The sequence below is a fragment of the Callionymus lyra genome, chromosome 15 (genome assembly GCF_982586985.1).
Source record: "Callionymus lyra chromosome 15, fCalLyr1.hap1.1, whole genome shotgun sequence".
NCBI lineage: Eukaryota > Metazoa > Chordata > Actinopteri > Syngnathiformes > Callionymidae > Callionymus > Callionymus lyra.
Window position 1 is genome coordinate 2,971,345 of NC_141832.1, and position 16,535 is coordinate 2,987,879.

Below are 16,535 nucleotides of genomic sequence, written 5' to 3' on the forward strand. Positions count from 1 at the left end.
TCAGAGACCTTCATCCAAACATTGAAGCTTCACGTGAGGATGAGACTCACAAGTTCTCAGAGACCTTCATCCAAACATTGAAGCTTCACGTGAGGATGAGACTCACAAGTTCTCAGAGACCTTCATCCAAACATTGAAGCTTCACATGAGGATGAGACTCACAAGTTCTCAGAGACCTTCATCCAAACACTGAAGCTTCACGTGAGGATGAGACTCACAAGTTCTCAGAGACCTTCATCCAAACATTGAAGCTTCACGTGAGGATGAGACTCACAAGTTCTCAGAGACCTTCATCCAAACATTGAAGCTTCACGTGAGGATGAGACTCACAAGTTCTCAGAGACCTTCATCCAAACATTGAAGCTTCATGTGAAGATGTCACTCCTGGAGACTCACAATCTCACTGTCGTCTACTTCAGCTTCACAAACTCACACGAGGACCAAACACTGACTCCAGCATGTAGAGGTTGAGAGAACTTGGTCTGGACTCTGTGGAGGAGAGTCATGGTCTCAGAGACGCTGTAGAAGGACAGAAGACCAGCAGAGTGATCCAGGTACACCCCCACTGTGGAGGGTACGACACTGGAGACCTTAGTTGTGATGTTGTTGTGTGTAAATGAACAAACAGAGTTGAAACAACATAAACACCAAGATTTGTCATTATATCCAAAAGGACTTTCTTTTCCTGATCTGCTGATGTTCTTGTATGAAACTGATACATCAACAGATCCTGTTGTTTTCACCTCAAAGTAACAACGTCCAGTCAGAGACTCTTGACTCAAGACCTGAGTATAATGATTGAATCTGTCTGGATGACGAGGACGAGTCTGAGGTTTTCCCATGTTTGTCACTTTCTTGTTTCCTTCAGACAACATCAACCATGAGCTGGCAGTGTTTGGATCCAGAGTGATGTCCTGTGAGTGTGTGAGGAACTGCTCTCTGGTCTTTAGAAGGAACATCATCGAGAAGTCGGTCCACATGTCTCTCAGAAGGTCCTGGAGTTGGTCTCTGCAGGTTGACATGTAGGCTGACACTTCTTCAAAGCGACGGTGAGTTTGCTCAAGGGTCGTGGAGGAGGTTGTGTCTTCACTGACCTCTGAGAGTGAGGTCAGGTTCTGGAGGAAGACGGTGTGACTGTCGGTGAGTGACAGCTGCTGCAGCTCAGCATCTTTCTTCTTCAGCTCAGAGATCTTCTGCTCCAGCTGCTCCTTAAGTCCTCGGACTCGAGCGGCTTCAGTCTCCTGCTGAGATCTGATCTGCTGCTCCACATCAGACCTTTTTCTGTGGAGCATCTGGATCATCTGGTCCAGGGTCCCCTGACTAGTCTTCACTGCTTTATCAGCAGAGAGTCGGATGTTCTTCTCCTCCTGCTGGAACAGCTTCACTTCCTCCTCCGTCTTCTGGATCATCTGCTGGATCCTTCCTCGACTCCGATCCACGTCTTTCTCTCGCTCGCTCCTCTCTGCTGTGGTCGAGACGATGTCATGATCTTTGTGTTGGTCCACAGCACAGAGAGAACAGATGAGCTGCTGATCAGAACGACAGAACATCTTCTTCTCCTCCTCGTGTTGAGGGCAGAGGATCTCCTGGAGCTGCTTGGACGGCCGGACCAGCTTGTGTCTCCTGAAGGCCGGAGCTTCTAGATGAGGCTGGAGGTGAAGGTCACAGTAGGAGACCAGACACATCAGACAGGACTTGAGGGCTTTCATCTTCCTCCCAGTGCAGACGTCACAGACCACATCTTCAGGTCCAGCATAGCAGAGGTCCTCAGCTGCTCCAGTCTTCTTCAGCTCCTCCACTAACTCCGCTAACACAGTGTTCTTCTGCAGGAGAGGCCTCGGTGTGAAGCTCCGTCTGCACAGAGGACACTTGTAGATGTCCTTGTCCTGCCAGTGACCTTCAACACAGGTCTTACAGTAGTTGTGTCCACAGGGAAGAGTGACTGGATCCTTCAGCAGATCCAGACAGACGGAACAAGAGAAAGATTCTCTCTTCAGATCAACTCTAGTCGTCTCCATGTCTGAGCGACTGAAACCTTCCCTTCACAGGTCAACACTTTTATACTCGCAGTCACCTGGTGACGTAACAAACTGGTCCGACCTGTGGACTCACATACTTTTATACTTCCTGGATAACGCCTGATGATTCTCGACACACCTTGTGCGTCTCACACTTACACAAACACCACTATACACACAAAAACATATTACAATAAACACACACACACGCAACTTTTTAAGCAAACCATCACAAATCATCGTCATGGCAACCAGGGTAGCTACGGTAGCATCCGGCGTAGTCATAGTCATACGAAGAACGAGCATCGTCTCGTCTCTCTTCATCATCTTCATTCACTCAAACAATGAGAGTAAGAGGGGATGAAAGTGGGAGAGGAGAAGAATGACGACAACACATGACGACAACACATGACGACAACACATGACGACAACACTTGAAGAGAGACGTTGTTCATCCTCACATTCAAGTTTTCACAGATCAAGAACATCTTCAGGACCTCAAGACACACACAGGCTTGAGGGAAACACCACGCACACACACACGCACACGCACACGCACACGAACACACACACACGCACACACACACGCACACACAGAGTTTAATCCTGAGTCTATAAGCTCTATTATACTTGTCTTGAAGTTCATTTTGATCAAGTACACTTAAGTATTAGTATAGTAACTATAGGTATATGTACTTGTAGTGTACAGTTGCCCAAAGAAGAAAGTATTATACTCTACTTGAAGTTCATTTTATGAAGTATACTAAAGTATAAGTATAGTGAGGATAGTAAGGTAAATGTACTATGTACAAGACATGTTTACTGTGGAACAGACCTCTCAGTTACAATAGTACCATCAGGATTCAGGAAGGTTTTGAAGGTTTCTTCGTTCACTTGTATGAAACAAAGTTCACAACGAGCAAACTAACAATAGAAAGTGATTAAAATGAATACATTTAAATGTGACTGGGATTAAAGGAAGGACCGATTCAGACGTCAAGTGTTCCTTTACAAACTGTTGCACGTCATCGATGTTTGATTGACGTTCCTCTCGCTGAAGAGCATGACGACACGTCAGCGCTGCCGTCTGTCCAGACCTCAACAAAATGTGGTAAGATTTTTTCATTTCCTCTCTTAATTCATCTTTTTCAACCGAGTTGAAGGTCAGTGACAGCTGGTACCCACGTGACCGCTGTTTGCTTCAAAAGATCCCGCTCTGCTGTCAGTGACGCGGCGTCGTCAGTGACGTCATCGGTGCTGAACGTAGGACTTCTGAATGTTTGCTCCATTACTAATAAATCCTTTATTCTTAATGATCTTTTCACAAGAGTTAATTTGGATTTATTATGTCTTTCTGAGACTTGGCAGAGAGAGGAAGAGTTTATTCATCTGAACGAACTCTGTCCAGTAGGGAGCGCTGTCCTGGGGAAGCCTTGCCTCTCTGGTCGTGGGGGAGGTCTTCCTACAGTCTTTAGGGAGAGTTGTTCTTGCAAAGTGATTCAGACACAGGAATTCACTTATTTTGAGTCAGATGATCTTGGTTGGTTCTACAAGACCTTTTTATTGTGTGTCAATCTACCGCCCGCCTGGTCCTGCGGCGATGTTCTTGAAAGACTTCAGTGACTTCTTATCTTCCATTATTCAAATGGAATGTGTTTTTATTCTTGGGGACTTTAATCTTCATGTTAATGAACTTTTAACTTTAACAGATGCCTTTAATTTTGAGCAACATGTTTCTGAACCCACTCACCAAAAAAAACACATTTTAGACTTAGTTTTTACTCTTGGCCTGGACATCTCTAATGTATCTGTACATGATGTCCATCTGAGTGATCATTCTCTTTTCTTGTTTAACCTGGACTTCATCCCTGAACCTAAGCCTTTGAAAGTTAGGTCTCAGAGGCGTGTCATCTCAGCTCATACTGCAGACAGTTTTTCTGCTATGTTTGACTCTCTTTCCTTTGATGACTGCCCAGACGTGGACAGTTTGATTCACTGTTTCACTGATCATTGTGTTGAAATACTGGATCAAGTGGCACCTGTTAAATCGAACCTGAAAATTCAGAAAAAACGGTCTGAAGAGACTTTGTGGAAAGACTGAGCGTCTCTGGAAGTCCACTAAACTTGAGGTGCACAGACTTCACCTCAGGGATCTAATGTCTTCTTACAATGAGATGACAGAAACTGCTAAATCTGATTAAATCAGAAAACTGGTAGCAGCAAATAAGAAAAACCTCAAAGTGTTCTTTGACACGATTAATTCTCTCGTGTCTCCTGCTCCTCAAATCACGCCTGTCTTCTGTGAAGCTGACAGCAATGCATTGCTGAGATTTTTCATTGACAAAATTAAATTGATCAAAGAGAAAATCTCTCCCCCTTTGTTTGGAACCCCTAATGTCTCTGAGCCCCTCTCCTCCTCTTGGTCTTCCTTCACTGCTGTATCTTTGGGTGATATTTCGGCACTAGTGAACAAGATGAAACCCTCCTCTTGCTCAGATGACGTCCTTCCTTGTAGGCTTTTTATCAAAGTATTTGATGTAATTGGCCCCTGGGTTACCAATATGGTGAACCTCTCCCTTTCCACAGGTTTTTTTCCCAATGCATTTAAACATGCCATTGTGGAGCCTCTGCTCAAAAAACCAGGCTTAGACCCAACTGACCTCAGTAATTTCAGGCCTATTTCTAAGCTCCCTTTCTTGTCCAAGATCTTGGAGAAGGTGGTGTCTGAGAAGCTGTTCCTGGATCAGAGCGGCATCCATGGGAAGTTTCAGTCTGGCTTCCGTAAACATCACTCTACAGAGACAGCTTTATTGAAAGTGTCCAGTGACATCATGATGTCGGCTGACTCGGGTAAATCCACTGTTCTGGTTCTCTTGGATCTGTCCTCAGCCTTTGACACAGTTGATCACCAGATCCTGCTGAGAAGACTGAGGGATGAAGTGGGTCTGTCTGGGTCTGTGTTACAGTAGTTCTCATCTTACCTTTCTGGGCACAGTTTTAGTGTATCTGCCAATCAAATGAGGTCTGAATCGGCAGATCTGTTGTGTGGAGTCCCTTAAGGTTCTGTTCTGGGTCCTTTATTGTTTTTGCTGTACTTGATTCCCCTCGGTAAAATCATTCAGAGATTTCCTGATGTTTCTTATCACATTTTTGCTGATGACATCCAGCTCTACTGCTCTTTTGATCCAACTGAGCCCCAGAGGCTGAACTTAGTCAATTGTTTGCTAGAAATCAAACAATGAGTGAAAACACTTTGCAGCTAAATGTGGACAAAACTGAAACTTGTGTGATTTCTCATGATGATAAGATTCCATTATCATCAGGGTTGAGTCAGTACTTGGGTGACTTAAGTCAGTCTGTCAAACTGAGCCTGAGAAACCTGGGTGTTGTATTTGATAAAGACATGTCTCTTGTTCAACACTGAAGAAAACTGACCAGAAACTGTTTCCTTTAACTGAGAAAAATCTCTAAACTTGTTGTCAGAACATGATCTGGATCTTATAATCCATGCGTTTGTTTCTTCTCGTCTGGACTATTGCAACAGTTTATTTTCATGTCTTAACAAGAAGGATGTGTCTCGTGTGCAGTTGATTCAGAACTCTGCAGCGAGAATTCTGAGCCGCTCAAGTAGAAGAACTCACATTTCTCCGATCCTTAAAACTCTTCACTGGCTGCCGGTTTCTTTCAGGATCAACTTTAAAATTCTGGTTCTTACTTTCAGATCTATTCATGGTCAGACCTTCCATCAGTGATCTGATCCAGCTCGGGCTCTGAGGTCTGTGGACGATCAGACATAAAGATCACAGAAGCTACTAACTAACTAAATAACACAACATCACCTGATATGTAGCATGACATCACAACTTGGGTTTTAGCAATTTAGCACAGAAGCTAATTCTAGCTAAGCTAACAACCAGACTACAAGATCACAAACGCTACTAACTAACTAACTAACTAACTAACACAATATCACCTGATGTGTAGCATGACATGACAACATGGGTTTGATGACTGAGGATGAGAGGATACAGTGACTCTAGCAGCCTTTAAAGCTGATGTTTGGACATATTTTGGTTTGAAAACAAATGGAAGCAGTTAACACCAGAGTAAAGTACTGGACAATACTACAAATATATACTTATTACTACACTATCACAACACCAGGGTCAAGTACTGGACGATACTACACATATATACTTGTTACTACACTATCACAACACCAGAGTCAAGTACTGGACAATACTACACACATATCCTTGTTACTACACTATCACAACACCAGAGTCAAGTACTGGACAATACTACACACATATACTTGTTACTACACTATCACAACACCAGAGTCAAGTACTGGACAATACTACACATATATACTTGTTACTACACTATCACAACACCAGAGTCAAGTACTGGACAATACTACATATATATCCTTGTTACTACACTATCACAGCACCAGAGTCAAGTACTGGACAATACTACATATATATCCTTGTTACTACACTATCACAGCACCAGAGTCAAGTACTGGACAATACTACACATATACACTTGTTACTACACTATCACAACACCAGAGTCAAGTACTGGACAATACTACACATATATACTAGTTACTACACTATCACAACACCAGAGTCAAGTACTGGACAATACTACATATATATCCTTGTTACTACACTATCACAGCACCAGAGTCAAGTACTGCACAATACTACAAATATATACTTGTTACTACACTATCACAACACCAGAGTCAAGTACTGGACAATACTACATATATATCCTTGTTACTACACTATCACAGCACCAGAGTCAAGTACTGGACAATACTACATATATATCCTTGTTACTACACTATCACAACACCAGAGTCAAGTACTGGACAATACTACATATATATCCTTGTTACTACACTATCACAGCACCAGAGTCAAGTACTGGACAATACTACACATATACACTTGTTACTACACTATCACAACACCAGAGTCAAGTACTGGACAATACTACACATATATACTAGTTACTACACTATCACAACACCAGAGTCAAGTACTGGACAATACTACATATATATCCTTGTTACTACACTATCACAGCACCAGAGTCAAGTACTGCACAATACTACACATATATACTTGTTACTACACTATCACAACACCAGAGTCAAGTACTGGACAATACTACATATATATCCTTGTTACTACACTATCACAGCACCAGAGTCAAGTACTGCACAATACTACACATATATACTTGTTACTACACTATCACAACACCAGAGTCAAGTACTGGACAATACTACACATATATACTTGTTACCACAGCATTATGATATATCGTATCGTTGACCTTGTATCATGATACTTATCATTGAGCCAGTTCTTGACGATACAAAACCCAAGTATCAAGCGCCGTACGGCCACAAGTCATGCAAAATCCCCCTCATTGGCAGAAGTATATACACTCTGAGTGATTTTCTACTTTATAATGTGTGTCTCTCTCACCATTCTTTGTGTTAATGGAGCATCTTTTGGACGCTCATCACTTCTCAGAGCATCAGTCGTCTGATCTCAAGATCTGGTTGACGTTGAGAACCGTCACTGTGTCGTCCATCTCTCACCGCAGGAGTCTTCAGGGACGTGAACATGCCATAAATCAGCGTCTTCACTACATCCGTGTTCTTCACAATTGGGAATTATTTCCTCAGCAATAAGAGGAATCTGATGATTTCATCCAGAAACCTGAACACGAAGCGTCAATCTCTGGCCTGCAGAAGTGTTTTGAGACCTTTAAAGAGCTTCTCTCCGAGCCTCTGTTGGTTCCAGGCTGAAGTTTGACGGTCCTGAGCAACAATGCTGCAGTTATCTAATTACAGCAGCATTGTGGAATTCTGGGCCTGATTCAGGGGGAGCTCATTTTTTTTACTTCCCCAAAAAAGGGCAGAAAGAAAAGTGAGAGGTTTTTTATCAGGTCAGGGGAGCCAGCGAAGGGGGCGGAGCCTGAGAGCCGAAGGAGGAACACGACGGTTGTTTTGCACAAACTTTTGATCGCATCTTAATGGACGTCGTGTTTGCTGATCGTTCTCATGTTTACTCGTCGACATCTGGCGACTGATATGGTCTGGATTAAACCATGGAGCGAAGAATGTCCATCATCTCTGGATGACTGAGACTGGAGTTACAGAACATGGTCTGGTTTTCTTCGAGTGTTGAAAATGTGCTGAGTGAGCTTTTTTTCTTCAAAATATAACATTCCTGAACATACACAACATAAGAGACGAGTTTTCTAACTCAAATAAAATCACCTTCAGACTCCAAACACGTTTCACAGCACTTTCTTCAACTCACCCCCTCTCAGTGAACTCAACACTGCAGCTGTTTGTGTGTTAAGTAAATCTTTTTCACAATCATGCTCAACCAGGTATGTAAGAAAAAAAGTGATACTTATACATTTACACTTAGATACACTTATACAACATATATCGCAACATTTTCTTCACAATTTATAGTATATAGTTTTAACTGTGTATTGTTTTTGTCTTGGCCTTTTACAGTATATAGTTTAACTGTGTATTGTTTTTGTCTCGGTCTTTTATAGTATATAGTTTAACTGTGTATTGTTTTTGTCTCGGTCTTTTATAGTATATAGTTTAACTGTGTATAGTTTTTGTCTTGGCCTTTTATAGTATATAGTTTTAACTGTGTATTGTTTTTGTCTTGGCCTTTTACAGTATATAGTTTAACTGTGTATTGTTTTTGTCTCGGTCTTTTATAGTATATAGTTTAACTGTGTATTGTTTTTGTCTCGGTCTTTTATAGTATATAGTTTAACTATGTATAGTTTTTGTCTTGGCCTTTTATAGTATATAGTTTTAACTGTGTATTGTTTTTGTCTTGGCCTTTTATAGTATATAGTTTTAACTGTGTATTGTTTTTGTCTCGGTCTTTTATAGTATATAGTTTTAACTGTGTATTGTTTTTGTCTTGGCCTTTTATAGTATATAGTTTAACTGTGTATTGTTTTTGTCTTGGCCTTTTATAGTATATAGTTTTAACTGTGTATTGTTTTTGTCTCGGTCTTTTATAGTATATAGTTTCAACTGTGTATTTTTTTTGTCTTGGCCTTTAATAGTATATAGTTTTAACTGTGTATTTTTTTTGTCTTGGCCTTTTATAGTATATAGTTTAACTGTGTATTGTTTTTGTCTTGGCCTTTTATAGTATATAGTTTTAACTGTGTATTGTTTTTGTCTTGGCCTTTTATAGTATATAGTTTTAACTGTGTATTGTTTTTGTCTTGGCCTTTTATAGTATATAGTTTAACTGTGTATTTTTTTTATCTTGGCCTTTTATAGTATATAGTTGTAACTGTGTATTGTTTTTGTCTTGGCCTTTTATAGTATATAGTTTTAACTGTGTATTGTTTTTGTCTTGGCCTTTAATAGTATATAGTTTAAATGTGTATTGGTTTTGATTGTTCAAGCGCTTTGTGACCCTGGTCTAGAAAGATACTTTAGAAATAACCATTACATACTTACTAACTTACTTACAAATCATAAGTCATGTTATTTTATGGTTTATATAGCGATAGGATTAGTGTTGTTTTTTTTTTACAAATAACACGCAAAATTCAGGTTGTTTGTTCATTTTCTGTTGCAATTAAACTTACGACCACTAGATGGCAGCAGACATTACGTCTTCCACAGCTTAAGAGATACTACAAATATATCCTTGTTGCTACTCAATATGTCGTATCTTTGTTTCCTGTATCGTGATATACATCATCGGATTCTTGACAATACACACTTCTGGTCGTGATTCTGGTTTTACTTCCGTCATATTCAACGAACTAAATCAATCTCAAAAACACACAAAAATATTTCTCACCTTTTGTCGCCGTCTTGGGTGTCGTTTGACTCCGTTGAAGTGCTGTCCATCATCGGGTTCGAGGGCCCGCAGGAGTCCGGAGACGAGTCTGGATGAGAGACGGAAGATCGGGTTTGACTCACGGATCGCGACACAAGACGAGTCGGAGTTTTAAAAATGACGACAAACGCTCCTGGAACCAAAGCAGTGGCAGGTTTCTGGCAACAAAACTACACTCAAGTCTCTCTTTGAAAAGAAGGTCAATCTGCTCGGGGGTCTAAAGTAAGTGGAGGCTCAAAATGGTGGATCAGAGAGTCAAAGTCAAATAAAAACACTGATGATAATCATAACTTGGGTCAGGAACCTCCAAACAAGTCAATAAAGTTAAAGTTCAAACTCCGTTTTTTATAGTTCATCAATGAAAATACTGTCGTCTGATTGGACGAGCCGTTCTTTCCCCGACACTGACGGCGCTTGAACGACCGGAGAACCGTCAAGTCATCGACTGGATGAATCTCGATACTCCAACACACTTCCTGGGCAGCTGGTAAGAGTGAGTCCAAACACTTGCCCCCCCGCCTGGACTCCAGAGGCAAGCATGTGCTTCTTCTCAGGCTAAATTTAGACGAGTCTCGCACATGAACTGCAGGCGAGTCGTGAGAACAAGATATCCCAGTTTATCGGAGAACCCCGAGCGAGGTGGTCCAGGGTTCGCGGCTCACACCTGGTTGCTGGGGTGTCTTTGTGCCGCTCGCCCCGGGGAGCTCGTAAACCAGCTGACCTTGAGATGCTTGACATTTGCAGGGACATTCAGAGGAACAAACCATCCCTCGCTGTTCTCCTGATGAACCAGGGACTGCCAGAAGAAATCAAAGGAAACTTGAAGCTCAGGTCCTGACCCTAGTAAGGATTTTACGCTCGTTTCTGGTCCATTTTCTTTTTTCTACAGTTCCTTTGTTTGGGCCACAATCCTTGATCTGGACCAAGAAAACATAATTCATCTAATTTCTAAGGAAAACACTTTGTTTTTCTGGAGATTAAATCTTGTTGACCATAACCACACCCACTCTGCTGTGATTGGTCCAACACCAAGGTTTGTCACCGCGGGTCATCAATCCCGGAATTCTCCACCTCCAAAGGACTCGTTGTATAAACAAAGCGGGCGTGATTACAGCTGGCTGGGGGAGGAGTGAAGCCATTATTACGTCATGATGGACTCTCGTAACCTCTCGTTCGCCCAGATTTCAGAGCAACTTTATAAAGGAATAAGTTGAAAACATGGTCATGATGAGGAGTTACTGTGTCTTGGAGAGACTTCAACATTTACAACGTGTGTGTGTGTGTGTGTGTGTGTGTGTGTGTGTGTGTGTGTGTGTGTGTGTGTGTGTGTGTGTGTGTGTGTGTGTGTGTGGGGGTGTGTGTGTGTGTGTGTGTGTGTGTGTGTGTGTGTGTGTGTGTGTGTGTGTGTGTGTGGGGGGGGGTGTGTCGGCTTGTTTTCCCTAAATCACACATGAGTGACACAAACCCGAGAGAACATCTGCAGGAAGTCAGGACAGGAAGTGGCTGATGGACATGAAAGTCAGGCCTCGTGTGTGTGTGTGTGTGTGTGTGTGTGTGTGTGTGTGTGTGTGTGTGTGTGTGTGTGTGTGTGTGTGTGTGTGTGTGTGTCGCCGCACCTGCAGGGGTCTGCTCCGGACTCGGGGGGTCTTGGTCTGTGACGGTCCAGATGGGGCTCTGTTCCGTCCCCCTGCTCTGCTCCCCTTCCTGCCACTGGCCGCCCGGCTCTGCCGCTGATGGACAGCTGGGGTCCGTGGCGGCCATCTTTGCTGGACTGGGCTCCTGCATTTTTGTGAAGAGAGACGTCAACACTACAGTGCCGCTGTTGCCATAGCAACCCCTGTTAGAAGCCATAGATTCTAGGAGTGTCAAGAATACGTTAATACGATACATGTCACGATACAGGGTCAACGATAAAATATATAGTGATAGTGTAGTAACAATATATGTATGTGTAGTATTGTCCAGTACTTGACTCTGGTGTTGTGATAGTGTAGTAACAAGTATATATGTGTAGTATTGTCCAGTACTTGACTCTGGTGTTGTGATAGTGTAGTAACAATATATGTATGTGTAGTATTGTCCAGTACTTGACTCTGGTGTTGTGATAGTGTAGTAACAATATATGTATGTGTAGTATTGTCCAGTACTTGACTCTGGTGTTGTGATAGTGTAGTAACAATATATGTATGTGTAGTATTGTCCAGTACTTGACTCTGGTGTTGTGATAGTGTAGTATCAAGTATATATGTGTAGTATTGTCCAGTACTTGACTCTGATGTTGTGATAGTGTAGTAACAAGTATATATGTGTAGTATTGTCCAGTACTTGACTCTGGTGTTGTGATAGTGTAGTAACAAGAATATATGTGTAGTATTGTCCAGTACTTGACTCTGGTGTTGTGATAGTGTAGTAACAAGTATATATGTGTAGTATTGTCCAGTACTTGACTCTGTTGTTGTGATAGTGTAGTAACAAGTATATATGTGTAGTATTGTCCAGTACTTGACTCTGGTGTTGTGATAGTGCAGTATCAAGTATATATGTGTAGTATTGTCCAGTACTTGACTCTGGTGTTGTGATAGTGTAGTAACAAGAATATATGTGTAGTATTGTCCAGTACTTGACTCTGGTGTTGTGATAGTGTAGTAACAAGTATATATGTGTAGTATTGTCCAGTACTTGACTCTGGTGTTGTAGTATTTACAGACCACATGACTCTTGATGAAGTTGTAACTGCTTTCATTTGGTTTCAAAACAAAATGTGTCTAAATATCAGCTTTAAAAATTGCTGGACTCACTGTATCCTCTCGTCCTCAGTTGAAACTGCTTCCATTTGTTTTCAAACCAAACATATATAAAAAAAACATCAGCTTTAAAAGCTGCTGGACTCACTGTATCCTCTCGTCCTCAGTCATAACTGCTTTGATTTGTTTTCAAACCAAAATATGAACAAACATCAACTTTAAAATCTGCTGGATCACTGTATCCTCTCGTCCTCAGTTGTAACTGCTTCCATTTGTTTTCAAACCAAAATATGTCCAAACATCAGCTTTAAAAGCTGCTGGACTCACTGTATCCTCTCGTCCTCAGTCCTCGCCGAGATTTCATCGTTACTTTAGCTTTAGACGACCTAACGACTGCTGCCATCTAGTGGCAGGGAGTTTAATTGCAACACAAAAATGATACGCTGTGAATATTTGTACCTTGATGTAAATACAGTGCTGTTGAATATCAAGATGGTGCGTTGAACATAAATATCTGGATATTTAGGTGAACCGACATTTTTTTCCTTAACCCCTAAAACTATCCACGAACAAACAGTTTCGTACGGACCTGAGTCCCGACAGGCTCCACCTTCCTCTTCTTCTTCAGATTCTGCTTGTTGGTGCGAAGGTAGACGGAGAGCTGCTCACTCCATCTGGACGGAGGAAGACATGAGAAGTGATGGAGCGCTTGATTGACAGGTCACTGTCCAACCATTTTGATGATCTTGACCCGGTGACCTCCTCCAGGTCACCGGGTCAAGTAAAAGCCTGGACCTCTTTACTCCGGCTGCTGCCCCTGCGACTTAACCTTAGCGAAGCGGATGAAGATGGTCGACATCTTTCTACGCAGAGGACGGGCAAACATTCTAGAAAAGACCTGTTCAAAGTTCATGGCCGTCATGAGGTCGAAGGTCACGAAGGAACTAAGAATTTTTTGATTTTAATAATTATTTAATCTTTATTGAGTTCCTACTCATTATTATCTGTTGTCTATAGGATTTTTTGTTTGTCGTTTGTTTTGTCCTCCGCTTTGGTCATTTTCTTGTGTAGTTTTGCCCTTAAACCGAATATAAAGAAAATTATTTGGGGCAAAAAAAAAAGGTCATTTTGAAAATGTTTTTTTAAATAAAGGTTATACAAAAATAGGATCAAATGTCTATGTCATCATATTAAGCTTGATTGTGATACTTTTTCGCCTGTTTTCATGACCAGATTCCACCGATCTTGGGTGACGCCACTGACCCGTTCATGACCTCTCGGCTCTCCCCCCGGATGAGGATCTCCTGCTCCGGGGTCACCAGGCAGAGGGCGTTCCTCTGGCCGGTCCGAGGCTCGGCGTCCATGATGTCGCTGCACAGGTTCATGTTGAGGGTTCCCTGCGGCAGCGTGCTGGGCTGAACACAGATTTGACGGGGTCACGGGGGGTGAGGAGGGGGAAGGGTGCATTAGAGGGTTAAGCCCGGAATCATCTGCCGCCACATCTGGACCGACGGCCCTGAAACTCACCAGCTCGTCCAGAGCGAAGCTCAGGCTGCCGTGTTCGTACAGGATGAAGAAGCGTCGCTGCCATTTCTGCCCGACGGAGAAAACACAATCAATTTTTTTTTTAAATCACCACCCGTGTATCCTCTCATACCCGGGAGCGCTGCATGGGGTTCTCGAAGTCGGTCCCCTCAGGGGCCAGACACAGCCAGCCGCCGTAGACCGGCTTCGCCTGTCGGCGAGGAGATGAAAACGGTGAATCACGGAATTAAAAATCGACATTTTTTTTTCCCGTCTCCGGGCATTAATAAGTAGGTCGACATGTGAAGCTCTAATCACAGCAGCAACAAAGATAACGTTTATTTATAGAAGTGAAGTGACGCCCCGGGCGAGAGCGAGCCGAACCATAGTGGTGTCAACAAACACACAATCACAACAAAAGTGCACTCTTGTTACGCAATTTTGCTATATTTTCTATTAGAAATACTGCACTTAAGAATAGTATTTAGACATTTTTCCCCCCAAAAAAACTACATAAAAAAAAGAAAAAGAAAAAAAAAAGGCAACTTTTAAATGTTGTTTATTTAAAATAATATATATATTTATAATTATATTATATTTTCCTTTTAGGCTAACATCATAAAAACAGACCAAGTGTCATTTATTTTTTATACTTTAAGACCGTTGAATTTAATCGACTATACAAATATTGTATAAAAAAATGAAAAATAAATAAAGGATATTTTTATATTCTCAAGGACAAATAAAAGGAAAAATCATTAACGGTTTGTAATCCGTCCAACATCATAAAAACAGGCCATAAATAATCTTTTTTTTAAGCATCAGATGAATTAATTTATTTTGTATAAAGAATATTTATTATATTCTCAACATCTCATTGTTTTCTTTTATTCTGTACTGAGACCACAAACAAATCTTCTGATTCTGAGGACATTCACTTAGATAAGAACATTTTTTAACAAAGATTTTTTTCCAAAAATAAGGGGAAAAAAGGAAGGAAAACAGTGACTTTGAAAAACATTAATTCCAATTATTGGTCCGTTCAACATCATACAAACCATGAATGTTTCTATACATCTATGACCATAGTTGACATCACATCCTAAAAAATGGATAAACTACTTAAGATATTTTAATATTTTTAGCGTGAAGATATTTTATGAGAGATGACAATTGTTCACAACAAAAACAAATCCATTACGAAACACAAACATGTAGGGAAGAAAAGTTACTTTGAAACTTTGAAAATGTTTATTTTAAATAATAATAATAAAAAATAAAAAAAAAGTAGAAAAATGTTACAGTTTGTAATTGTTTAATAAACTGTTTGGTCATTTTTAACATCATAAAAGGCCATAAAATTGCTGGACTCACTGTATCCTCTCGTCCTCAGTTGAAACTGCTTCCATTTGTTTTCAAACCAAACATATATAAAAAAAACCATCAGCTTTAAAAGCTGCTGGACTCACTGTATCCTCTCGTCCTCAGTCATAACTGCTTTGATTTGTTTTCAAACCAAAATATGAACAAACATCAACTTTAAAATCTGCTGGATCACTGTATCCTCTCGTCCTCAGTTGTAACTGCTTCCATTTGTTTTCAAACCAAAATATGTCCAAACATCAGCTTTTAAAGCTGCTGGACTCACTGTATCCTCTCGTCCTCAGTCCTCGCCGAGATTTCATCGTTACTTTAGCTTTAGACGACCTAACGACTGCTGCCATCTAGTGGCAGGGAGTTTAATTGCAACACAAAAATGATACGCTGTGAATATGTGTACCTTGATGTAAATACAGTGCTGTTGAATATCAAGATGGTGCGATGAACATAAATATCTGGATATTTAGGTGAACCGACATTTTTTTCCTTAACCCCTAAAACTATCCACGAACAAACAGTTTCGTACGGACCTGAGTCCCGACAGGCTCCACCTTCCTCTTCTTCTTCAGATTCTGCTTGTTGGTTCGAAGGTAGACGGAGAAAATGTTTATTTTAAATAATAATAATAAAAAATAGAAAAATGTTACAGTTTGTAATTGTTAAATAAACTGTTTGGTCATTTTTAACATCATAGAAAGGCCATAAAATGATGTTTTTCAAGCATTTTCCAGATAGATTATTTATTTTGTAATATTATCTCAACATATGTGGATTATTTTGAGTGACAGCTGTGACCTCTGCTCACATCAGCTCTGGTGGGTCAGTATGAACTCAGTCTGTGTTCCTGACGCTCGACTCCACGCGAGGTTCAGCAGTGAACGATTACAGGCTGAAAACAAGCGGCAGGACGAGCAATAATAACACGTATGAACAATGTG

General features: G+C 41.1%; 2 protein-coding genes across 5 annotated transcripts in view; both read right to left on the reverse strand.

Moving 5' to 3' along the window:
• LOC148064426 (uncharacterized) overlaps nucleotides 1-16,535 on the reverse strand; it is an 80,374-nt gene that overhangs the window by 62,675 nt on the left and 1,164 nt on the right. For all 4 annotated transcript variants that reach the window (XM_087809572.1, XM_087809573.1, XM_087809571.1 and 1 more), the window contains exons 2-7: nucleotides 14,351-14,428; nucleotides 14,221-14,286; nucleotides 13,957-14,108; nucleotides 13,283-13,367; nucleotides 11,566-11,728; nucleotides 9,911-9,998 (exon numbers count right to left, since the gene is read on the reverse strand). In XM_087809572.1, the coding sequence (XP_087665698.1) occupies nucleotides 9,911-9,998; nucleotides 11,566-11,728; nucleotides 13,283-13,367; nucleotides 13,957-14,108; nucleotides 14,221-14,286; nucleotides 14,351-14,428 (632 nt within the window). The remainder of the gene's footprint in view (nucleotides 1-9,910; nucleotides 9,999-11,565; nucleotides 11,729-13,282; nucleotides 13,368-13,956; nucleotides 14,109-14,220; nucleotides 14,287-14,350; nucleotides 14,429-16,535) is intronic.
• On the reverse strand, nucleotides 404-2,021 carry LOC148064430 (tripartite motif-containing protein 16-like). Its single transcript, XM_087809579.1, has one exon. The coding sequence runs from the start codon at nucleotides 2,016-2,018 to the stop codon at nucleotides 411-413; it is 1,608 nt and encodes a 535-aa protein (XP_087665705.1). The 5' UTR covers nucleotides 2,019-2,021; the 3' UTR covers nucleotides 404-410.